Below are 25,535 nucleotides of genomic sequence, written 5' to 3'. Positions count from 1 at the left end.
TAGAAGGTTGCAACCAAGCCCTACAGTTGGAAATTTACAAAAGGAAGGCATGCCTCAAGGTCATAACCTTAGATCTTCCAATTCCAAAATTCCATACAAATTATAATTAGAAAATTTGTCCAAAAACGTTTAGGTGTGGAAACACAAGTATATTGACATATGAAATGGCCTAATACAAACACAAAATAACAAAGCATTTAAGAGATGCAAGCATATAAATTTTTAACTAATCCTAGAAAGGGAAGCCACCTCTAAGTCTACATGTGCAATTGGATCTTTGGGATCCATAGTAGAAATAACAAAAGCAACTAAATGGGTAGGGGCGTTTTGAATAACTTAGGCCAAGTGAGTAGCGTCACATTCAACGAAAGCTCTATATAGGCCAATGGATGTGAAGCCAAAATATCCATTCACCTCGAACAAGAAGAAGCCATGGATGCAAGGGAAAGATTCAAGCGTATAATTATGAGCTCCACTTGAGACTAGATAGTTGCAATGGTAGAAGCCATCTTGTCGTCTTTCGTTCATAACATTGTCAAAAGAGCCTGAGTCCCCTCCTCCCTTTTAAGAAGAGTGAGAATATATTCAATAGTGTTTATTGCACAATAATCTTGAATTGGAGTGTGCTCCTTTGGTTGCTACTAAAAGCCCTCTTTTCATCTAGTCCATTGTGAAACTGTGTATGTCAAATTATCATTAATTTCAGCAACATCTTTCTCACATAGTTTTAATCCTTTTTGCAGATCTTTCAAATCACAAAGGAGGCAACATTAGTTGTGGCAATAGCAATATGCCATGTGAATGTACATGCAATAGCAAGGGATAACTAGGAAAGAAACACACATGGCAAATAGAAGAGCCAACCTATATCCATTCAAATACTCAATGTCCTCTAGAGAAGTGCTAATAGTGGCCAATTCACAGAGGAAAAGATCCCTTTTTATTCCTCACCCATGCTTCCCTTTGGCATCTACCACCGCCCCCTTCCCCTCTCAACTCTAGTGGGTCCACAAGTTGACCTAAGGAAAAGCAGTGAAATGCCAACACCTCAAACTTTTCTGTGATTGTGATGAGAGGTATTTCAAAGGGCATAAATAACAAAATTATTTCATATTGATGTGTCCCAATCTTACCACCCTAAGCAAATTTCCTAGGATGCCACTCCTAATTGGGAAGAACCCACCTTAGAGCCTCCTTAGGAGGAACCCCAAATTTCCCTCTATGCTTTATCAAGAATTTCAAGACCATGGACCTTGAAGGTGATTGGCTACGTCAAGAACCAAAAGGTAATTATTTTAATTGATCATAACAACTCCTACAATTGTATTCATCAGCAAATGGTAAAAGAAACTCATTCTTATGTTTGTGCAATGCACAATTTTCAAATCCTGATAACCAATGGTAATGTGGTGAAATGTGTTGGAAAATGTGAGAATGTGAAACTTCAAATGGGGAATATCAGTTCATATCCCACATGTTCACTATTGAAATGGGCAACTGTTATGTAGTGCTCATAGCAGAAAGACTATGAACATTGGGTTAGATTACCATATATTACAACTTGTACATGAGCTTCACTTAGGAGGGCCATCACCATACTCTAAAGGGGCTCAAATCCAGGTCCTTAGGAATTATTAGCTCTCACCATATGGAAAAGCTATTAGAGAGGGCACTTCAACATTATTTCCAAATTCACTTCCATTCAAGTTTTGTTGGAAAACCCCCCGCGGGAAATTCACCCTAATTTATAATTGATTCTAAGAAAGCATCAGCAAGTATTTGAAACACCCCATCACTTACCCTCCTCGTGGTGAGCACGATGAACAAGAGGTTGTGTTAGATAAACTTTATAAACAATCTAGGGATGACATATATGCTAGAGTAGGGTTAGAAAGCACCATTTGGGGTTAAACCCTAGCTTTTAGGTTTTCACCAAGTCTGATTTTAATGTTGTAATTTAATTTCCATAATTGGTAAACACCTTAAATCTAATGTTCGACCAAGTTTTTGAGACGAGGGGATGTGGGAACGGGGAGATGCATAGGGGTGACGTGTGGAACACCCACAAATTTTAGAGAAATTCGGGGGAGGGGGGGGGGTGTGTGCGCGCGTATGTATATCATAAACGTGATTCGAATTCAAAGTCAATAATGAAATACATTGATTCATACATCATAAACGATTCAATGAAATAGAAATACTAAAATATTGTATGCATTGATTTAAATTCAACATCCATTATTCTATAATTTTATTAGTACTAAGCAAAATAATAGACATTATAGTCTGGAGAGTGGTATAGGAAATTGAAATTACTCGAACTCAAAAATGGTAAAATGTGACGAGTCAAAGACTTGGTCTAAGGTCATTAGTATCTAGAGTCAATACTCAAAAGTTAAAACTAAAAATGAACAATGGATAATGAACTAATATTATTAAAATCAGACCAGTGATTGAACCAGTCCACCCCAAAATTGGACACTAGAAAACAAGGGACCAAAAAGTCAATCAACCAAAAAAAACATAAATATTCAAATTTTGAAAAAAATACATAAATATTCATTTGCGTCCATATGAATCCAAACCATTATACACAAATATGCAAAGTTTCTCATATATATAGTTATTAGTAAGGGTGCATATAACCAAAATAGAATTGAGTGCAATCCATATTTGAACCCTAACAGCATCAACAAAGAGGCTCTAAATGGCCTCCACAGTCCAAAAAAAAAAATCATGCTACAACAAATACCTACATATCATCAAAATCATTACATATATTGGGATTCGCATCATCAATATCACCCTCTAAGCATTAATATAAGATAGAAAAAGCTTAACATGTCAAGTCGAGATTTTGTATAAGTGATAGGGACAATTTAACTAGGGCCATGACAGAGGAATTCAATAATCAATGCCACCAACATCGAGGTACATAGAAGGTTTGGTGCTCTTGATTAAATCCTAGTTCCATACCCTCATACATAATATAAGCCAATGGAACCATTGCAATCACCCAAATCTTGGAATCCTGAAAAACTATTGAGTATGTTGGATTTTTAGTAGGATCTAAAATTCTACTTTCTCCATATGAAATCCAATGAGGTTAGAACCACTCTCAACAATCATGAGTCAATTAATGGTAATGTTAAAAATTCAAGTAAAAGAATGAAAATGAAAGATAAACGAGAATGTAACTTTTACTTTAAGAATTTTAACATTACCATTAATTACATGGCATTAGTGGGGCCCTATGGTTGAATGTTAGGCTTCCCCAATTATAAATTATTGTTTTCAAGCTTAATTCAAAGGGGACGCCCAACCCTTTTTGAGGGGGGACACCCACAAGAACCCCTTTTCGAGGAAACATGTACCCCACATTCAAGAAATGTTTCCCTCTGTGTCTCTCCAAGTTTCCCTAAAAGGGGGACATAGGGAAATGTTTCTCTAGGCATTCCCCAATCCCGAGTGCATGGGAAATGTGGGGACCATGCACCCCACCCTAGGAGATGCATTCTCGTGGAACACTGCTTAAATCAACCCACAAAAAGTTAGATAAAACATTTTAGCACAAGTGGGGTAATTTTGCCTCCTTACGGTTAGAATTTAACATAAGCACAAACTTAGGACAAATATGTCTAGAAAATGCAATAACTGTCAAATTCCTCTAGATAATGTACAAATATTTTTATTTGACTTTATCTTTTATGAATTTTTTGTATTTATTATCTTTTATAAGGCAAAAAATAAATAATTTATGGTTTTATGGTTTTTGGTTGGTTATTAGGAGTTAGACTTAGTGCTTTGACTTAACTTAGGACTTAGAGATGCAAAGTTCCCTTAAATTTCTCTTGGAGAAGACTCAAAAGATGGTAAGCAAGCTTCTTTGTCCACTTTCCCTCCAATGTCTAGCCTTAGGAGGAGGAAATACCTCTCCAAAAGTCAAAATAAGGCCTCCATAATTGAACGGCTCCTCCAAATGAACTCATAAGTCCTCAAACAATGCTCTCAAGTCACCTCCACATCATCGAACTTGTTTTAAGTGAGCGCTATGTCATTACTTTAAGATATAAAGTCACTTAAGCGACTCCTCCAAGCCCTCAGATGCTCAAAATAACCCCATGGTTGTCATAAAGGTGTCACATGTGTGGGTAGGCCCTCCTAGAAGATGAAAATTAGCTCAAAAAGTGATAAATGAAAAGAACGTTCAAGGGTCTTCCACGTGGCATTTGTAAGGGATGTCCATGAGAATGTAAATAACATATTTGTGTGGGAATGTGACAAATGCCTAAATAAGCGTGAGACTACCTCAAGAAATTTGTAAATGCATGAATAAAAGCAGCATCATCTCCTAGCCAAAGTGTGGTGCATACATAAGAGAAGAGGTTAATGTGGTGTATAAAATAGGTGTGCTAAACATGTGTATGACAACCCTTAAAAAGCACAATCACCTTAGCATATAAGTGACTAGAGATTCTCATAAATCATGCATCCTAATATGTCCACTCCAAGATGCTCGAATACCTACCTAGGACATAAATGCTTGAGTTGATGGGAGTTACCACCATCAAGGGATAGTTGGTATAAAACCAAGCACCTTGAAATGGGGACAAAGAGGACCAGTCATAACCAACTATTAAAGGGGTCTAGACTACCAACTAGACAAACACTTTTACATCAATTATCCCATCATGGCCATATTCTCGGACCACCAATACAACCTAATATACTAGATGATCAGGATATTCTCTTCCATTCATTCATCCCTTCCACAGAATATTTTGACCGTATAGAGAAGAGATTTTCCAAGACCAATGTCCGTCCTTCTAGTACCGAACATTGTCAATACATTTAATTTGATTTAGAATCGTTTATAAATCCAACTCTACCTATGAGAATAATGACCCACTTAACTCAGTGGTTAGTGTATCGCTTTCATACAGCTGGAGTCATTAGTTCAACTCCAATAGCATTATTGATAATGAAAATTGGTCTGTATATAGCTGCTATATTCCCCGTGGATCGAATCAAAAATTTGATATTTGACCCAATGAAATGAATATCACTTTGTAAAAGATCGTACAATACAGAGATACATCATCATCACACATTTGGCTCATCAAGATGGTCACATTTGGCGAAAAAAATGTAGGGTACACTACAAGGAATATGAGATATAGCCGAAACAACAATTACCGTTCCTAACACAACACAAGTGGGTCATTAAAATACTTAGGTATGATAATGAGATCTTATACAAGAAGGGTTATTATTGTTTTGCACAAGGTTGTGTCAACAGAGACTTCTAGCAAGGAGAGTGTATGAGGAGAAGCCCATGCGCAGGATTGAAGGGAGGAATTCTTGCCAGATTTGTGCTAGGAAATAGGGAGAATTCCCTATAAGATAGGAGCCTCTATTGCGCTAGGAAATAGGAATTCATGCACTAGGAAATAGGGCTCAAGCCAGGCAAGGATTCAAAGAGCAAATCAAGGCTACAAGCAGGGTGTTTCAAGCTTATGTAAAGCAGGGATAACAAGTGTGTTGTCTATTGAAACAAGATTTTTTTGTAAGAGATCTATTGCTCAAACTCCTTCAATAAAATTCTCAAGAAAAGAAGTGGGTTTTCCCAGTTGGGTTCCCAGGAAAAATGTATTGTGTTCTTGTGTGATGGTTTCTTTATCTTTGCATATTCTTTTATTTTCGTTGCTTATCTATGGTAGAGAAATTTTGTGTCTTAATGAAAAGAAACTAGTGTTCAGATCAATGTTGCACGTAACGCCCCCCTGGATCAAAACCCCGATACGCGATCCCGTACAGATCTGTGGGTGATCCACCCCCCGAAACGCAACACCGTACGGATCCGTGGGTGATCCACCCCCCGAAACGCGTCTCGAAAATTCTGAAACACGGATCGGGCCGAAAAAGATGCTTTCTGGCCTGTGGGAATCGTCCGACCCAATCCGCGTTTCCGATTTGTCAGGACGCATTTCGGGGGACAGATCACCCAGCCGAAACGTCGTGGATCGGCGCCGCTTCCGTACAAATCGCGACTGACTCAGTGGGCAGCCGGCCGATTCCACCGTGCAGCCCCACTAATGCGATTTTTTTTTAACTAGTGGTTGGGGGTGGGTCTAAGTTGGGTTAGGGAAGGAAATGAAGGGATTAAAAGGCTCTTTCACCTCTCATTTGCTCACTTGTATTTTTGGAGAGCTTGGAGAAGAGAGGAGAAAGAGGGGAGAGACTTGAGGAGAACTTGGAGGACTGAAGAAGGAGGAGGAGCTTGGAGTAAAGAAGGGCTTCCATCTACAAGAGCTAAAGAGGTAAGTGCAAACCCCAAACTCCCTCATTTTTTTGTCATTGTTTTTTGTATTTTTCTCCTCCCTCTCCTACTCTTTCCCATTCTTTCTTCTTGCTCATTTAATTGCAGGTTGTCCACCACCTATATTCATATTCCAAGATTGTTTTCTTTTGGCTTCTATGTATCATTACACTTTTGGTTTTCATGATGGCAAGGGGGAGTAGGAATAGAAGGAAAGAAGAACAAGAGGATAGTGGTCCCCATATGAGTGACCCAATGTATGATGAGGAGGAAGGGTTTCAAGAGGAAAGGGATGAACCTGAAGGGAACACTGAAACACTAGAGGGGAAAGTTGCATTGACACCCTTGTGGAACTATGTGATCAAACTTGAAGGGGGAAAAGGTGGTGGAAGCTACAAATTTTTCTGCCCTCATGGTTGTCATGGATGAAAAGCCATTTAGAGGTTCATATACCCATGTGAGGAGGCATCTTTGTGGGGTGATGGACAGTGATAAGAAAAAGGGTGTTGTGGGGATACAAATTTGCCCAAACATTTCAAATGAACAAAGAAGAAAATACATCCAAATAGAGGAGGTTGCAATACAAAAAAGCAAGAAACAAAAAACTCAGTCTGAATTAAGTGCAACCTCTAGATTTGGTAGCTCATCTCCTCGTGGTACTTCTGCAAGCTCTGGAGGTAGAACAATAGGGGATTTCCTTAATGTTGTTGGGAGGGATGATATGGATGGAAAGATAGTCTGATTTCTTTGTGCTTGCAGTGTACCGTTCAATGTGCTTTGCTCTCCCTATTGGCATGATATGGTTAAGGCCATCAATGAAGCCCCAAAAGGATGCAAAAGCCCCAACTATGAGATAGCTAGAACAGTGTCATTAGAAAGAGAAAAAGCAAAGGTTCAAAGAGCTTTGACACATTTTACAAATGAGTGGGGGGATTGTGGGGTATCCATTGTATCAGATAGGTGGACAAATACTAGAAACCAACATTTGATAAATGTTCTTGGTGTTTCTTCTCGTGGTGCAGTATTTCTTACATGTCATGACTCCTCCTTCATCAATGCAACTTCCCAAAACATTGCGCAGATCTCCTATTGTTAAAATTGGCAACAAGAGCCAAACTCCATGTGGGTCATCTTATTTATGGCAGCTGATATTTTTATTGGATCCCTCTCATCGAGAGGTGTAGGATTGATCTAAAGATCATCCGATTCCGATAAGTATTTATGAAGTTATGAATTTATTTATGTTATAAAACAAATTGTCAAGTCGGCCAACAACTTGAGTAGGCTCAGAAGCCCAATAAACATGTCTATTCATCATCTACGTTTTAGTATAAATAGAAGAGGACTTGAAGTCAATTTTGACACACATTCTTCATGTGATCTCCTCCTCTCCACGTCTTGGGTTTTTGGTGAAGGAGAGACACAAAAAGAATACGTTGGGCTAAGTATATGATGCCCTAACCGCAGTAGCAAATGCCCTAGCCGCAGTGATGCCCTAGATGCAGTTATCCGCAGTCATGAAAAGGAACCGCAGTCAAGACATGTAGCCGCAGTTGAAGGAGATCTGGCCGCAGTAATGGAGAAGCCCTAAACACAGTTAAGGGAGGCACTTATACACTGTCCAAGAAGCCCTAATATGCAGTTAATAGAGCAGCCCCAAACACAGTCAAGGGAGGCACTTATACACTGTCCAAGAAGCCCTAATACGCAGTTAATAGAGCAGCCCTAAACACAGTCAAGGGAGGCACTTACACGCTGTCCAAGAAGCCCTAATACGCAGTCAATGGAGCAGCCTTAAACGCAGTTAAGGGAGGCACTTATACGCTGTCCAAACAGCCCTGAACACAGTTAAGGGAGGCACTTATACGCTGTCCAAGCAGCCCTAAATGCAGTCAATAGAGACACCTAATACGCAGTCAATGAAGACATCTAAGAGCAGCAAGGAGACCTGTTTTGTTGTAGGTGACAGCGTGAGTATAAACGTTGTTACATATTACTGACTTGAGTATAGATTCATGGTGACTAAGTGCTGTCATAGAAGAACCTTAGACAGCATGGAGTTGACAAGTGGTGCAGCTTCAAGGATAAGCTGTTCAAGGAGCAAGAGGGTTACACTAACAGTGCTGGAACCTCTCTTGGATCAATGAGAACAGCTCAGTGACATTTTGGTACAGCACTGAGATGACGGGCATGTTAGTAAAGGGCAGCATGATCAGTAAGACTACATGATGATGTAAAGGGCAGCATGATCAGTAATGAGACTGCATGATGATGTATGAGGCAGCATGATGATGAATGAGACTGCATGATGATGTATGGTGCAGCATGATGGGCATGTTAGTAAGGAGCAGCATAGTGATGGGAGCAGCTCCGTCATCTAGGTCCAGTATTGTGATGGTACAGCATGGTGTTACACGGTAAGTTGCAGCAAATGGACGAAATGCAACACTACGATAGGTGAAGCAGTCACCTTGGAGAATCAGTTGAAGCAATATGTCTTCAACTGATCTCATGCAGATATCAAAAGTCAAAATGTTGACTTCTATTGTAAATGTACTATCTCTCTCTCTTTCTCTGTTGAACTTTGAAAAACATAAAAGAACAATTGATCAAGGGTTTCCCCACATTGGGGTTTGTCCCTAGCTAGCGCCACATCTTGTGTCCTCTTGTCTTGGCTTGTCTTCTGCGATTTATATTTATGTTCTATCTGCAGTTTACTTTAATGCTGATGTGATTGCTAATCTGGAAAAGATATTGGAAAATTGAAATAAATTGCTCTAGCATAGAACATACCTAAAATTAACATGGTATCAGAGCAGAGGTGAAGACAATGCCCAAGCAAGAGTGAAAGAGCAATCATAGAAGACAGTTGGGAAAGGACAAAAGGATCAATGGGTTCCTCATCCCTCTCCAAATTCATCGAGGGTGAAGTGGACGCAGAGAATATTATCAGAATGGCACAGCGGAAGTTTCTGATGGCCTACTTAAAGATCACTTCATTGGGAAGTTCGGATCTAAGGGTGGAAGGAAAGGCAGATGCCTTGGTTGCAATAAGTTCGGCCATTATGCGAAGGAGTGTCCGAATGGCAGAGACACATCTCTTGATGAAGATAACAATCATTCCCGGGACATCTTCAATGATCAAAGGAATGACTGGTAATGCAGGTCATCAAGGAAATGGTCGACTCTTCAAAGAAAGCAAGGAACCCCAGGTATGAAGAATCAAATGTTGTTTCTGATAAGATAAAGAAGCATTATCTTGTATTGGCCCTCTCCTTCAGATTCTTTGGGAATCTGGCTTATTGATTGTAGTGCTTCAAGGCACTTCATGGATAGAAGGGTGCACTCTCTAATTTGGTAGAGATGAAAACAATCATGGGATTATACTTGGAGCTGATGCCACCTATCCCGGAAAGGGTGTAGGGAATGTTACCCCTCAATTGAATGAGGGTAACTCGATTCATTTACAGAATCTCTTTTATGTACCTGATCGCAAGAAGAACATGGTGTCCATTTCAGCAATGAAAGTCAAAGGTTACAGGGTGGCACTCATCGATGGAAAGGTACGTGTTTAAAAATAGATTTTTCAAAGATGTTTTTGAGTTCAGGGTTGTATCAAGTTGCAGGAAGTCCACTAAGGACCATGTCCATTGACACAGCACCGGAGGTCTGTGATTCAGATGGTGACAGGGATGCCTAAATTCAAAAAGAGCATGAAGGTACATGTTTGAGATGTACCAAAGGAAAATCTTATAAGAGGACCATTCCCCTCATGCAGCAGGTCCAGAGGTTTGGAACACCCCGAGGAGTTTGAGATTCATGATCAGGAATCTCATGTATACAAGTGGAAGAAAGCCCTCTATGGCTTGAAGCAAAACACCTCCGGCATAGTATGAGAGGATTGATAGCTGTCAGATGGAGCTGAGATTCACTAGGAGTGAAACCGATCCAAGCCATTACCCGAAGGTTGTGGATGATAGACCTCTCATATCGGCACCTTATGAGGACAACATATTTCTGACAAGTGCAGACCCTCTCATTTGCAGAAGTAAGAGGGAGTTGGATTCCGAATATGGAATGATAAACTACAAGCCTGTGACTACCTCGAGGATATTAACTTTCAAGAAGTTATATGGTAATGATGTCGGACCAGATTTGGGAAATGCCTCTGAGTTTCATAAACTCATTCGCATTGATGTTCTTGGTGAACTTCCGTCCGGACATATGTTTCACAGTTAGCATGGTGAGCTCATATTTGGTTGAGCCTCACTGGATTGGTGCCAAGAATCTTCTGAGATGTCTTCGGGGCACAATCTCTCATGGATTGAGATACACTGTCAGAAATATGAAACTGCATGATTATTCGAACGCTGACTGGGCAAGCAGTGTGGAGGATCACTAGATCACTTCTTACTGCTATTTCTCTTTGGATTCTGCTTCGATATCATGGATGAGCAGGAAGCAGAAGTCGGTTAAGCACCGCCGAGACCAGATACATATCTACGTGTATGATCTCGTATGAAGCTACCTGGTTGAGGTAGCTCTTCAGTGAGCTGTTTGTACACATGATGAATACCATTGTGATTCTCTGTGACAACCAGAGGTGGGATTCGATTATTGAGGAATCCCATATTCGATGATTGCTCCAGCAGATAGACATCAGATACTACCTTATCTGGGATATGGTAAGTCAATGAGTGAGGAAGCTCCAGATGATGTACAGGTCGCTACACTTTGTCTAAGCCCTGGGGGAAAGATCAAATCTGTGATTTTCCTGAACGACTTGGAGTCGTCAAGAGACCCTTGTAAAAGGGTCCTGCATGTTGCATACATTGAGCTCTGGGAGCTCTAGGGGCTTGGGGTTCTTACTAGAGCAACATACGACCACAGGGTGACTCACCCTCCCCTGGTGGTGCGCGCTGAACAGGATGATTAGTTCTCCTGTGGGCCTGGATGATTTGTTCTCCATGGCGATTGCGGACAGGATGATTTGCTCTCCTATGGACAAGATAATTCGCTCTCTTGTGGGACAGGATGATTCGCTCTCTTGTGGACAAGATGATTCGCTCTCTTGTGGGACAAGATGATTCGCTCTCCTGTGGACAGGATGATTCGCTCTCCTGTGGACAAGATGATTCGCTCTCCTGTCGGACAAAATGATTCGCTCTCTTGTGGACAGGATGATTCGCTCTCCTGTGGACAAGATGATTCGCTCTCATGTGGGACAGGATGATTCGCTCTCCTGTGGACAGGATGATTAGTTCTCCTGTCGAGGCATCCTACCCATGCAATCCGGGACTCATGGGAAGTACCTCTCATCTGATCAATGAGCAGGGAAATGAGGATAGGGACCATAGTAGTATCGATGGATGCATCGTTTTATCTACCGTACTCCCTATGCTAGGATGACCTTCATTGATCTGGGATCAATGATATTGGTTTGGGACCAGTGAGAGTGGTACACACTCTGAAATTGACTTCGGGTAAGTAGAGGACTGGTCTAGGACCAGTGGTACACACTCTGAGACTAATTTCGGGTCAGTGGAGAATGGTATGAGACATTCTCGATCAATTCTTCTTCTTCATGATTCGGCAGAGCTGAGCTGAGCAAAGCAGAGCTGAGCAGAGTTGAACTGAGCTGAGTTGAGCTGAGCAGAGTAGAGCTGAGCAAAGCTGAATAGAGCAGTGCAGGGCACTGATGGCAGAGAGAGTACAGTCGGACATATGGATCAGAGGATGGAGTTCTCCCTAGTTGAGAGGGAGTGTTGAAATTGGCAACTAGGGCCAAACTCCATGTGGATCATCTTATTTATGGCAGCTGATATTTTTATTGGATCCCTCTCATCGAGAGGTGTAGGACTGATCTAAAGATCATCCGATTCCGATAAGTATTTATGAAGTTATGAATTTATTTATGTTATAAAACAAATTGTCAAGTTGGCCAACAACTTGAGTAGGCTCAGAAGCCCAATAGACATGTCTATTCATCATCTACGTTTTAGTATAAATAGAAGAGGACTTGAAGTCATTTTGACATACATTCTTCATGTGATCTCCTCCTCTCCACGTCTTGGGTTTTTGGTGAAGGAGAGACACAAAAAGAATACGCTGGGTTAAGTATATGATGCCCTAACCGCAGTAGCAAATGCCCTAGCCGCAATGATGCCCTAGATGCAATTATCTGCAGTCATGAAAAGGAACCGCAGTCAAGACATGTAGCCGCAGTTGAAGGAGATCTGGCCACAGTAATGGAGCAGCGCTAAACACAGTTAAGGGAGGCACTTATATGCTGTCCAAGAAGCCCTAATACGCAGTTAATAGAGCAGCCCTAAACACTGTCAAGGGAGGCACTTATACACTGTCCAAGAAGCCCTAATACGCAATTAATAGAGCAGCCCTAAACACAGTCAAGGGAGGCACTTATACGCTGTCCAAGAAGCCCTAATATGCAGTCAATGGAGCAGCCTTAAACACAGTAAAGGGAGGCACTTATACGCTGTCCAAACAGCCCTAAAGCAATCATTAATGGAGGCACTTATACGCTATCCAAGAAGCCCTAAACGCAGTCAATAGAGACACCTAATACGCAGTCAATGAAGACATCTAAGAGCAGCAAGGAGACCTGTTTTGTTGTAGGTGACAGCGTGGGGATAAGCGTTGTTACATATTACTGACTTGAGTATAGATTCATGATGACTAGGTGTTGTCATAGAGGAACCTTAGACAGCATGGAGTTGACAAGTGGTGCAGCCTCAAGGATAAGTTGTTCAAGGAGCAAGAGGGTTACACTAACAGTGCTTGAACGTCTCTTGGATCAATGAGAACAGCTCAGTGACATTTTGGTACAACACTGAGATGATGGGTATGTTAGTAAAGGGCAGCATGATCAGTAAGACTACATGATGTTAGTAAAGGGCAGCATGATCAGTAAGACTACATGATGATGTAAAGGGCAGCATGATCAGTAAGACTACATGATGATGTAAAGGGCAGCATGATCAGTAATGAGACTGCATGATGATGTATGAGGCAGCATGATGATGAATGAGACTGCATGATGATGTATGGTGCAGCATGGTGATGGGAGCAACTCAGTCATCTAGGTCCAGCACTGTGATGGTACAGCATGGTGCTACACGGTAAGGTGCAGCAAATGCACAAAATGCAACACTACGATAGGTGAAGCAATCACCTTGGAGAATCAGTTGAAGCAATATGTCTTCATGCAGATATCAAAAGTCAAAATGTTGACTTCTATTGTAAATGTACTATCTCTCTCTCTTTCTCTGCTGAACTTTGAAGAACATAAAAGAACAATTGATCAAGGGTTTCCCCACATTGGGGTTTGTCCTTGGCTAGCGCCACATCTTGTGTCCTCTTGTCTTGGCTTGTCTTCTGCAATTTATATTTATGTTCTATCTGCAGTTTACTTTAATGCGATGTGATTGCTAATCTGGAAAAGATATTGGAAAATTGAAATAAATTGCTCTAGCATAGAACATACCTAAAATTAACACCTATTGCAATCAATCAGAGATGTTGATCCTAATAATGTAGTTGAAGTGATCATTGATAATGCAGCAAATTGTAAGGCAGTAGGAAAAGTTATTGAGCATACTCATCCACACATCTTTTGGTTTGGGTGCTTGGTGCACACATTGAACCTTTTGATGCATGATATTGTGAAGCATAAAGAATGTGGATGGATTAATGAGATTTACAAGAGAGGGAAGCAACTCATTAAATTTATCACAGGGCATACAAGGGTAAACTAGCTTTATGGCACTTACTCCAAGTTGCAGTTGCTTAAACTTGCAAAAACAAGATTTGCAAGTTATTACCTCACCTTTAGGCGGCTAGTGAAGGTGAGACAAGCTTTAACTAATATGGTGACCTCTGAATCATGGGAGGAAATTAACAATGATAGAGATGGGGCTAATGTAGCCAAGGACACTATTCTTGACATGTTTTTTTGGTCACAGATTAAATATGTTTTGCAATTCACCAAACCAATTTATTACATGATCAAGTTTGCAGATTTAGATCAGCCATTAATTGGGGAGGTGTATGAGCAAATGGATAGCATGTTGGGGCAAATTAAAGACATTGTTGAGCCTAGAGATATCACACCTTGTACAATTATATTTGTACAAAGGTGGAAAATCGATGGTATATGCTAAACATTCCATTACATGCCTTAGGATATGTTCCGACACCTAAATACTATCATCCATCATGGCTTTCAACACCAGCACCTGGGGGGGAGCAAGAGAAAACCACACCTAGATCCAGAGGTTCTAGAGGCTTATATGAGAGCATTGATAAATTAGTCCTTGATGAGGAGGAGTTTGCCATGGTACGGAAACAGTTGAGCAACTATACGCATAGCATTGGTCCATTTGGGAGCATGCATCTAATTAGAAAACGAGAGAATTTTTCTTCTCTTGAGTGGTGGAACATGCATGGAGGTGCTACTCCACTTCTACAAACTTTGGCATTATGGGTGCTATCACAGGTGGTAAACACTTCTTCAGCAAAGAGGTGTTGGATCTCTTATTCTTTCATCCACATTGTTAAAAGAAACAGGTTGAGTTTAGACCGAGCAGAAAGCTTGGTTTATGTTCACTACAACTTGCTATTGTTGTCCCATTACTGTGATGATGCAAAGACTACTAAAGACCTTAAGGTTTGGGACAGAAATCCAGAGGAGCCCAATTTGTAGGATGGAGTGTTGCGATTAGAGCAATTAGAGGATGCCCTTATCCAGGATGATGATGATCGAGTTGAGATGCCACCCCCATCTAGTAACTTGGTTCCCAAGTTCCATGCTTCAACACCAACAACAGGGGCTTCATCTTCATCAGTTTCAGTGCCACAACTTCCATAGGCCCCATCTTCTTCATTGCCACCACGTGGAGGCCCATTGCCACATCCTGTTCGTAGTGGAAAGAGGGAGATTAGTAGATATATTCACAATTTACTACTTTTGTCATAGATTAATAATTAGACTTGTAGGCTTGTCGTGAATTTGAACTTTTTTGTCTTACTCTTCCTAGTTCAGTGTGTACTTGAGTCTACGTGGTGTCCAAGTGACTTATTTTGTAAACATTATTATTTGAATTTTGGACATGACTCATGTTAACAGTTGCTCACTTGCTAGATAAGTTACTTGAATGTTTGATGATTTTATCTTCTAAATGTTTTATGTTTTATGATATGCTTAAAAATTTGGTGTATGTTTGTAATTGCTAGAATCTAGATGGTTGATGCTCGAATAATTAATCATTGATGTACAATGGAATCATGGATGCCATATCTATGTAAAAATATGCATGTTTTCATGTCTTCTACAACTAATTTGGTATTTGGGATTTTTTTTAATATAAATGCAAAAAAATATAATATATATATATAGTAGACGCTTCTGATATGCTTCGCCTCCTAAATTTTTGGGAAATGACGCTTCCGAATTCCCGCTTCCAAAAAAATCCCCGCATCATGCAACATTGGTTCAAATTGTTCATTATAGCAATAGCGGAATTTCAAGGATTTTCTACAAAAAGATTGATAAGAATATGCAAGCTTCAAGGAAATCGAATATTCTCAGTTTCACAAGAGGGACGAACTTCATCAAAATCCCAAGAGCATAAAAGCAAAGCTAAAGTTAAGGAAGCATCTAGTGACCCTATCAAAGAATTGACTCAATTAATGAAAACCATGGAAGTCAACCATGCAAATTAGATGAATGCCATACAAAATAGGTTGATTGCCATGGAGAGGTCACAGACAAATAGATTCCATCCTAGGCCTACTAATAGGTGGCAGAAGAAGGGGACTCCTCAAGATCATAGACCACCAAATCCATCAGAATCTACAAAAGCAGTTAATCGTCAAGCCCCTCCTTATTGCAAACAATGCAATGATTTTCATGAAGAATCTACTTGTCCCATTTTCTTTCAGATTGTTGAAGGAGATATGGCAAGTGCAAGTGAACAAATAAACATGGTGAGCAAAAGGCATACCCTTTCCATGGAAAATTGGATAGAAACTGTTGAAAGAAGTCAAAGTGTAAATAATGTGTCTGTTGACACTTATGATAATGTTTTAGAATTTATGGTGAAAAGCCTATGCCTTAACAAGTCCTTAAAATGGCTAGGCATAAGGGGTTGACTTATCAAAGAAAGGGTAATAAAGATCAAAGTAAAACATAGCAAAATATACCTAAAGTTTTCACTCCTGCAAACCTCAAATTTGAATATTGATTTGGGTGGTTGGATCAGCAATGCTAAGGTTTTGGTTCAAGTAGTGGAACTGCGTAAAATACCATCCCAAAAGTCGAAGTTATTGAAGGCTATAAAGGTCCCTAATAGAAAAGATCAATGTTCCACCAAGACTCTGGGACAGGGAGACGCGGGTGCGGGGAGACGCACAAGGGGGACGTGTGGGAGTACCCTCAAATTTTAGGGAAATTTAAGGGGGACGGGGGGACGTTGAGGTATATAATTTTTTTTAATATATATATATATATATATATATATATATTTCAAATTCATATTCAATAATGAAAGCATAAATACAATGATACATACACAATTGAATTAAGTAATGAAATACATTGATCCATACTCATCATCATTACTAATACATACATGATTCATCCATAGACCATGAGATTCAATAATGAAATACTGTGATACATATTCATCATTCATTATTCACCATTCTAGAATCTACATTGATTTAAAAGTTAAATTCATCATTCATCACTTTAGATTCTAAATTGATTTCAAATTAAAATTGATCATTCATCATTCTAGAATCTAATTAGTACTAAGCAAAATAGACTATAATAGATACTGAAATTTAAAGACTGGAATAGTAAATTGATATAACTAAACTCAAAAACAGTGGAGTGATGAGTCTAAAAGTCACTCTAAAGTACATAGAGGGCTTGGTGCTCTTGATTAAACACTAATTCCATACCCTTGTACATGATAAAATGCAATGGAAACATTGCAATCCATCGAAACCTGAATTCCTGAAAAATTGTTAAGTCTGCTGGATTTTGAGTGAGATCTAAAATTCTACTTTCTCCATATGAAATCCAATGAGTTCAGAACCACTCTCAAACATCGTGAGTCATTTCATGGTAATGTTCAAAATTTAAGTAAAAGGATGAAAATGAAAGATAAAGGAGAATGTCACTTTTACTTTAAGAATTTAACATTACCATGAATTGCATGGCATTAGTAGGCAATATGATCAAATACTAGGTTTCCCCTGTCATTAATCATTGTTTACAAGCCAATTTAAGGGGGGGGGCATAGCCCATTTTGAGGGAGACGCCTTTTGGGGAGTCGCGTCCCCCACATTGGGGAAACATCCCCCCTTGCGTCGCCCCACGTCTCCCCAAAAGGGGGACGTGGGGAAACCTTTCCCCAGATGTACCCCCATCCCGAGTGCGTGGGGTGCGAGGGGTGCACGCACCCGACCCTGGGGGACACGTCCCCGTGGAACACTGGAAAAGATAGTGAAAAGATAGCAAAAGAAGCACCTAAAGATGCTCCCGATATTACTACAGAGTATGGATAGGGGTATGTGAAATGAGAAACATAAACCTTTCTTCATCACTTTATTGGTAAATAGTTATCTTCTACATGATTGCATGCTAGATTCAGGAGCCTACTCAAATATGATGACTAAAAAGGTCATGGAGCAGTTGAACTTGAGGATATCAAGACCTTACCACAATATTTGTGCTATGGATTAGAAGAAGATTGAGGTGTATGGTTTAATAACAGATTTCCAAGTACATCTTGCAGCATAACCAGACATTTCAATTACTATGGACAATGTGGTCATAGATGTATCTGATGCATGGGGCATGCTTCTATCTAGGAAATGGGCTACAGACTTGGGTGGTAACATCCAAATGGATTTATCATATGCTACCATCCCAACCTTTGATAACACCTTTGTCAGGTTCCATCGGGAGCTTGAAAGGAGATATCATGTTGAAAACCCGAAGGAACAGAATAATGAAATGGTTTATGTATCAGATAAACTTGGCATTTATGCAGTGTTGTCAAATTTCATGGTACCTATAGAAGATAAGATTAAGGTGAACGTTAAAGGCAATGAAATAGGAATCGCCGATTCCGGCGATTAATCGCGACTATGAATCGGCTCGGCGGCAGAAAGTCCCGATTTGAAACTCGGCGTGTCAACTCGCGTTGACCGAGTTTAACTCGTGGTCAACGCGAGTTTGACTCGCGATTCCTCCGATTTACGCGACTCTGCGATTTTTTAGCGAGTCCCGCCAATTTCAAATAGGGTTTTCGGTTCCGGTTTGCGTTTATAACATGCGTCGTATTGTTTAACGGTGATACATTGGTTGATAGCGCAGAGGCAGAGTGTAACGGTGATACTGGTGCGTGTTTCATTGGTTGATAGCGCAGAGGCAGAGCCGCAGAGTGATACTGATAGCAGTGAGCACAGTCCCGAGTCCGCAGTCTTCACTGTTCAGTCGACAGACTCGACACCGCAGCACCACAGAGCAGCATTCGAACTTCGAAGCCGCAGAGCCTGCGTCACGCGTGAGCCTTCAGCGGCCAGCCTTGACGTAACAAAGAGGTAGCTCGAGTTTTCTCAAATCATATTCGACGTAAATTACAAAGATTAATGTGTTTTCGGCATTTGAGTCACCATCATATTGCTGTTCAATCCATTAAAATTCTACCTTAACACTGTCAAGTTCGCCAACATGTGCTGTGCAAGCTCGAGTACATGTATTCGGATTCCTTTCACACTGATTGTGTTCTCATTTGTTCCTAAAGATAGGAAATCTCTGTAGCGGCTAGCCACAGTTGTGTCAAGTTTAAAGGCAGAGGCAATCTGACATACATAAATATGTTTAATAATAATAATTTATAATTAAAGACCAAGGGTCTTACCCCTTCAAACTCGTGACTAGCCAATGTATATAAATATACCATCACAGAGGATTGTAGATCATCTCTTGTTGTTCACTCATTTTATATATAAATTTGCAGATATATCTGTTTATTTGTAACAGCACTCAAAGTGCTTCTTATAGATTTGCTTATTTCCACAATCTTGACAGACTTTGTTGCTGTTGATGTCTTGACAGCATTGGTGCAGGAAGCAACGGTGATTCTTTCTGAGTCTCACCATCTTCATGCCAACCCACCTGCAGGCTGCAACCTTCATTACCCTGCATCCTTTTGACTTACCAAACAGACAAGTAACTGTTGCTAAGGTGTGTGCATGAGTTTGGCTATGGGTTGAAGTGTGCGTTAGATGTCAAGACTCAAAACAAGTAATCAACCTTTTAGAACTTACCTCTACACATGCATTAGGAGTCAGGACTCACCTCCAGCTAAGTGTGTCCCCATTCTTGCATGATATATATCGAAGTCTTATGATGGCATGCACCTACTATGTGCTGTCCTAGAATGCATCCTCATGCAGTCTCAAGATATAAAAGTTACCCTCTCTTGATGCATGCACCTTCAAACTGCTGTAAAAGAGGAAAGTGTGCTGCTATGTTGCAGTGATTAGTGTGCCTTCTTTAGCTAATCAAAACAGTTCATATCCTCTTCATGAATGTGCCCTGTGTATAAGGCTTAAGCAACTTTTCGCTGCTTGTTTCAATGGTCTCCCTAGTTCCTGCAAGACAACATGTTAATGGGCCTCCCTAACACCAGATCCATACACTGCTGATTCAACAGAGACCATATTTCTACCAGCAAACCCTGAATACTGTACAAGCCTACAAGGCTTCTTTCATGACTTTCTTTGGACGTTACCTGATGGCAGGAACTGGCAGCATAAATCCCTGTGTTTTCTTTTGGGGGCAGACCAAATTGATGGCATTGGTCCAGCAGAAAGGAAAAAGAGGGGTTTTGTTTTCATTTAATTTTTTAAATTTCTAGCATATTGTAAATTTTTGGATAATTTTTAAATTTGATTTTTTGTTGTCTTTCACAGGAGCCACAAATAAAATAGAAGCCAGACTCCAAATCTTAACAGAAGCCACAAATTAAACACAAGTTCAAAGCAACAACAATGCCGAGAGAGAAGGACTTTGCTTGGGCTTATTGTGACAGGATTCCCGGAGACCCCAGGCTCCTTTGTAAATTTTGCAAAACAAAATGTAGTGGAGGCATTTATAGATTCAAGTTCCACCTTGCACAAATACCTGGCCATGATATAGGTATTTGCGGCAAGGTTGACGACAATGTCAAACACCAAGCAGCCTTGGCCCTTGAGATGTTAGAGCAGCATAATGCCAAGAAAGCAAAGCAAAATGCTGAAATAGGAACTGTTGGAGTTGAACTTGATACTTTTTCTGCCACTAGCCCCATGTCACCTCAATCTATTGAATCCTCAATGCCATTCCCAAGTTTTCCACACATCCCTCCAAGGCCAAGTCAAACTCAAAGCCATGCGAGTCCTTCAACTCCTTCCTTCAACACTGGAGGTGGAAACATAAACACCTTTTTTGCTCCCCGCACAAAACCCGGTTCCCAACCTACCTTGGATGGCACTGGTTGGAAAAAAAATATCCATAGTCAGGCAAGGAAGGCCATTGCTAACTTTTGGTACTATTCTGACATACCTTTCCACTGTGCCAGAAGTCCTTATTGGCAAGCTATGGTTGATGCAATTGCTGCTGCAGGTCCAGGGTTCAAAGCCCCTACATCAGAGAGCCTTAGGACAGATATGTTGTTAGAGAGTGTTGAAGATGTCATGCTTGTGCTAGCTGAGTTTCGTTCATCATGGGTAGAAACAGGGTGCACCATCATGAGTGATGGATGGACAGATCAGAGGAATAGAACTTTAATAAATTTCCTTGTATCTTGTCCCGCAGGCACAATGTTTCTCAAGTCAGTGGATGCTTCAGATAAGGTTAAGACTGCCCAACTTATCTGTGAAATGATGGAGGAAGTCATTCAAGAAGTGGGAGAAGAACATGTTGTACAAATTGTCACCGATAATGCAGCGAATTATATGGCTGCTGGTAGACTTTTTGAGATGAGGCACCCCACTATTTTTTGGACCTCTTGTGCTGCCCATTGCATAGATTTAATGCTTGAGGACATTGGTAAGCTTCATTGGATACATGAGGTTGTGGAGAAGGCAAAATCCATAACCAAATACCTATACAACCACACTATTGTCCTAAACACTATGAGAATATACACTGAAGGTAAAGAAATTGTTCGACCTGCAGTGACTAGATTTGCAACAAATTTCATATCTTTGCAATCTGTGGTTGAGCAAAAGATAAATCTGAAGAGGATGTTCTTGGGACCTGAGTGGATGGGATCTAAACATTCCAAGACCCCTGAAGGCATCGAAATTGCTGCACTTGTGTTTAATGATGGCTTCTGGAAAGATGCTGAAGAGATTATTGCTGTGACGGAGTCCCTTGTTAGAGTTCTCAGGTACTTTTAGTCTTTTAACTTTTTCATTTTTTAAATTTCATTTCAAGCTTCTTTTTATTTACAATGTTTCATATTTCTTTAAATTTGAATGCTTGAACTTTCAGGATGGTTGATGGTGACAAACCCGCTATGGGTTACATTTATGAGGCAATGGATCTCGCAAAGGAGGCCATCAAAAGAAGATATGGGGATGATGAGACAAAGTATATGCCTCTTTGGGACATTATAGATGCACGTTGGGATAGGCAATTGCATTCCCCCTTACATGCTGCTAGGTACTTCTTAAACCCACAATATTTTTATGATAAGAGAAAATTTAATGAGGATGGGGAGGTTGGCAGAGGACTTATGACATGCTTGGAAAGGTGCTTCCCTGATCCAGAACAACAAAGTCGTGTCTTTTCCCAACTACAAGATTATAGGGCACCATCTAAATTGTTTGCCTATACCAGTGCTATAAGACAAAGGTCAAAGATGTTGCCAGGTACCCAGCTTGAAGGCTTCATCAATTCATTAAATTTGTTTAAACTTTATTTTGTATGTTAAATGTTTTATTAAATTTTCTTTTCTTTTTAAGTTTTTACTATTTACTAATTTGGTACTTCTAGTCTTCTACTCACAAACCCTTACCACTTGCTAGGTCTTTGGTGGCAAAACTTTGGTAGTGATACGCCAGATTTGAAGAGATTTGCCATTCGAATCTTAAACCAAGCATGCAGTGCTTCAAGTTGTGAACGCAACTGGAGCATGTTTGAGAAAATACATTCTAAGAAGCGCAACCAATTGACACAAAAGCGCTTGAATGACCTTGTATTTGTCCATTACAATCTACGACTTCGCAACAAACAAATACAAGGTGAGATTCGAGAGCTTGAATTTGAAGGTTTCATAATCTAGTTCGTACTTTAAAAGTTTAAAGTTCAAACTTCAAAGTGAAATTTTAATTCACATTTCAATGTCTCATGATAATGACAGGTATTGATCATTCACCAATCGACCTTGAAGAGTTAGATTTGCAAGCTACAAATGCGGCAGAATGGGTTCAATTAGATGAGCCTCCTCTTTTCAGCCTTCATGACTTGGAGAACTTTGAGAGTCAAGCAAGCGAAGGAGTGGGAGGAATCGCTTCTAGTTCTCACTCTTAAGAGTCTTAGACTCTTAGTTGCTGATTTTTTTCTGATTAGTATGCAGTTTTTAACTTTTTTGTAAACTTTTAGAAGCATATGCTTCTAAGGACTCAAGACTCGGTGCTTTGGATCATGTGTGGACTCATAACATATATGAGATACTTATTTATTCATGATATTTTGGACATCTATTGATATTATGCATTGTTTGGACATACCTTTACCCAATATTAATGAAAAATGGTTTTTTTAATTCAATATATGTGTATATTTTTATTTAATGAATTTGCCGATTTTTTCCCGATCCGATTAAAACTCTTCGCTCTTTTGCCTCGCCGATTTATTGCCGATTCCGAGTCTGGTAACATTGGTTAAAGGAGACTTAAAACACCATAAGGCTGGACCGACTCCTCTAATGTGATATAACAAATTAACCCCCTTTTAACTTAATAAGGCTATAAACCCGGGTTCCGTTCCCATCTGTAGTACGTTCTGCATGTTGATGCTCATAGTTGTCAATTTTGAGAAAGTCTGGCCTATTGTTTCCTTATAAGTAATAGTATAAGCTACCATATGTCTCCCGTGGTCGATCCTCGCCATTCCCGCTATTGTAACTAATGGTAGTTTGTCCATAAAATGGAATCGTATTTTACAATCAACAGGAGAGAAATGACTGTTAAAGACTAGGGGCAACTTACAAACTTTTGTTGCAGATGAATTAAAGTAAATTTTATTTTGACAAAATACGTTTAATTGAAATTCTTAAACTAGACGAGAATATGCTTTACGAACCTCAATCCTAAAGATGGCAACTGATCATTTCACAATTACGAGTTTTGCCAATGGCCAGGCGATTAACGGAAAACTGAATATATTTGCTTTTAACGCTGAAACGCACCTTAAGAAGTGATGGAAAAGTGTTGATGAGATGATTGAGAAGAACTGAAGAGTGCAATCCAGCTGAGAGGAGAAGAGCATCAACAAGCCCTGGAACTGCCCCCAGTGGAATACTGTCCAACGCCTGTAATAGTGCATCTGCCGTAGCCATGGACATGGCCTGCAGTCAATGATACTGGATAAGGTGCTCGCTAACTGTTATTCCAGAGCTTAAACCTCCCTAAACCCTTTCAATGTAAAATTTACGCGTGCTCAAGCTCGTCCGAAAGGTTTGGTCGCCTGCAGTCAATGATACTGGGTAAGATGCTCGCTAACTGTTATTCCAGAGTTTAAACCTCCCTAAACCCCTCATATACAGAATTTACGCGTGCTCGAGCTTGTCCAAAAGGTTTGGGCGAATGATGTATGCTAAATATTATTACGGTCCTTGTGATCCAAGTTTATGTTTAAGTTTCATATGTGAACACTTTGTGATTTTTTTCGATGGTAAGACTCGGTTTTATGAAATTTATATTGTATACGGTATGAGTACATTAATGTGTTTATTTAATTTTAGATTTATTAATGTGAGTAAATGTAAATGTAAACGGATATCAAATAGGTAGCATTCTCTGGCGTTTAGTTTAATTTAGCTATTAATTTATTTCGTATAGTTTTGATTAAATATAATTAGTCCAAAAATTGGTTAAAAGTAATGTTGTTGTCATATTTTTTTTCGAAGATGTTATATAACAATTTCTCTTTTTCTTTTAATGTGTCATCTACAAAACCAATTAATGTGTCATCTACAAAACCAATTGGCTCAAGAACTTTAGTGCTTTTCATCGGTGGCATTGGGAAAGTAGTGGCAAGTCACATTGATACAAAGTGTTCATTTCACCTATAATTACATTATTTTTGGAATCAATGTTGCTTTTAAAACAAAATGCTATTTAAAAAAACACTAATGATGAAAAGTGAAGAACAAGGTTAGATATTTAGACATCTAAAAAAATCAAACATGTCTCCTGAATCTAAGAATACAACTTAACTAGAAATTGCACATTAAAGAATATTCAGTTAAAATACTAATGATGAAAAGTGAAGAACAATGTTGGATATTTAGACATCTAAAAAAATTAGTTAAAATACTAATGATGAAAAGCGGAGAACAAAGTTGGATATTTAGACATCTAAAAAAATCAAACATATCTCCTTGTCATGAATCTAAGAATACAAATTAACTAGAAATTGCCCATTAAAAAATATTCAGTTGAATTGTTTTCGTCAGACGTAATTAGTGGCGCAGAAATCTAAATTTAAAATTTGTATGTCTATTTACTTTCACCAATTTCTTAAAAGTTACCGAACAATGTGTTGAGGAAAATTAATCAATAAGCCTTAAATAGACAAACCCTAATTGCGTATAATGTTGTTGCCATTGTGATATGAAAAATCGGATTTTGTCAAAAATAAGAATTTTAAAAAAAAGAAAAAAAAAAAAAAAAACTCAAAAAATTATATATACATCTTTTCAATTCCTAAACGGCTTAACAATGAAGTAGAAAAATTGTATATCATATACAAAACATTGTGCTTCTACTCCAGGAAAAAATAATTTCCACAAAGTAAATATCGACGATATCGTATAGATAAAGAACATGTCTGGCCAACTGCAATCCATGAGCATTATTATGAAGAGAATGGGTTTGGCTTTATTGTCTACAATTTTTGCTAACCCCC

At 39.5% G+C, this 25,535-nt stretch overlaps 1 protein-coding gene across 1 annotated transcript in view; it reads right to left on the bottom strand.

Annotated features, from left to right (window-relative positions):
* Positions 1 to 24,222, bottom strand: part of LOC149252027 (tRNA/rRNA methyltransferase (SpoU) family protein) — a 425,400-nt gene extending 401,178 nt beyond the window's left edge. Inside the window, 1 exon segment of the mRNA XM_089459645.1 lies at positions 23,815 to 24,222. Coding sequence (XP_089315771.1) covers positions 23,815 to 23,970 — 156 coding nt within the window. The 5' untranslated portion in view covers positions 23,971 to 24,222.
* Between the last annotated feature and the right edge of the window lie 1,313 nt (positions 24,223 to 25,535).

This window comes from Pinus tabuliformis, chromosome 7, assembly GCF_031772625.1.
Source record: "Pinus tabuliformis cultivar Carrire ecotype Pingquan chromosome 7, CPIR1, whole genome shotgun sequence".
In the NCBI taxonomy this organism is placed as follows: Eukaryota; Viridiplantae; Streptophyta; class Pinopsida; order Pinales; family Pinaceae; genus Pinus; species Pinus tabuliformis.
The sequence above is the reverse complement of the archived record's forward strand: the minus strand, read 5'-3'. Positions and strand labels throughout refer to the sequence as shown.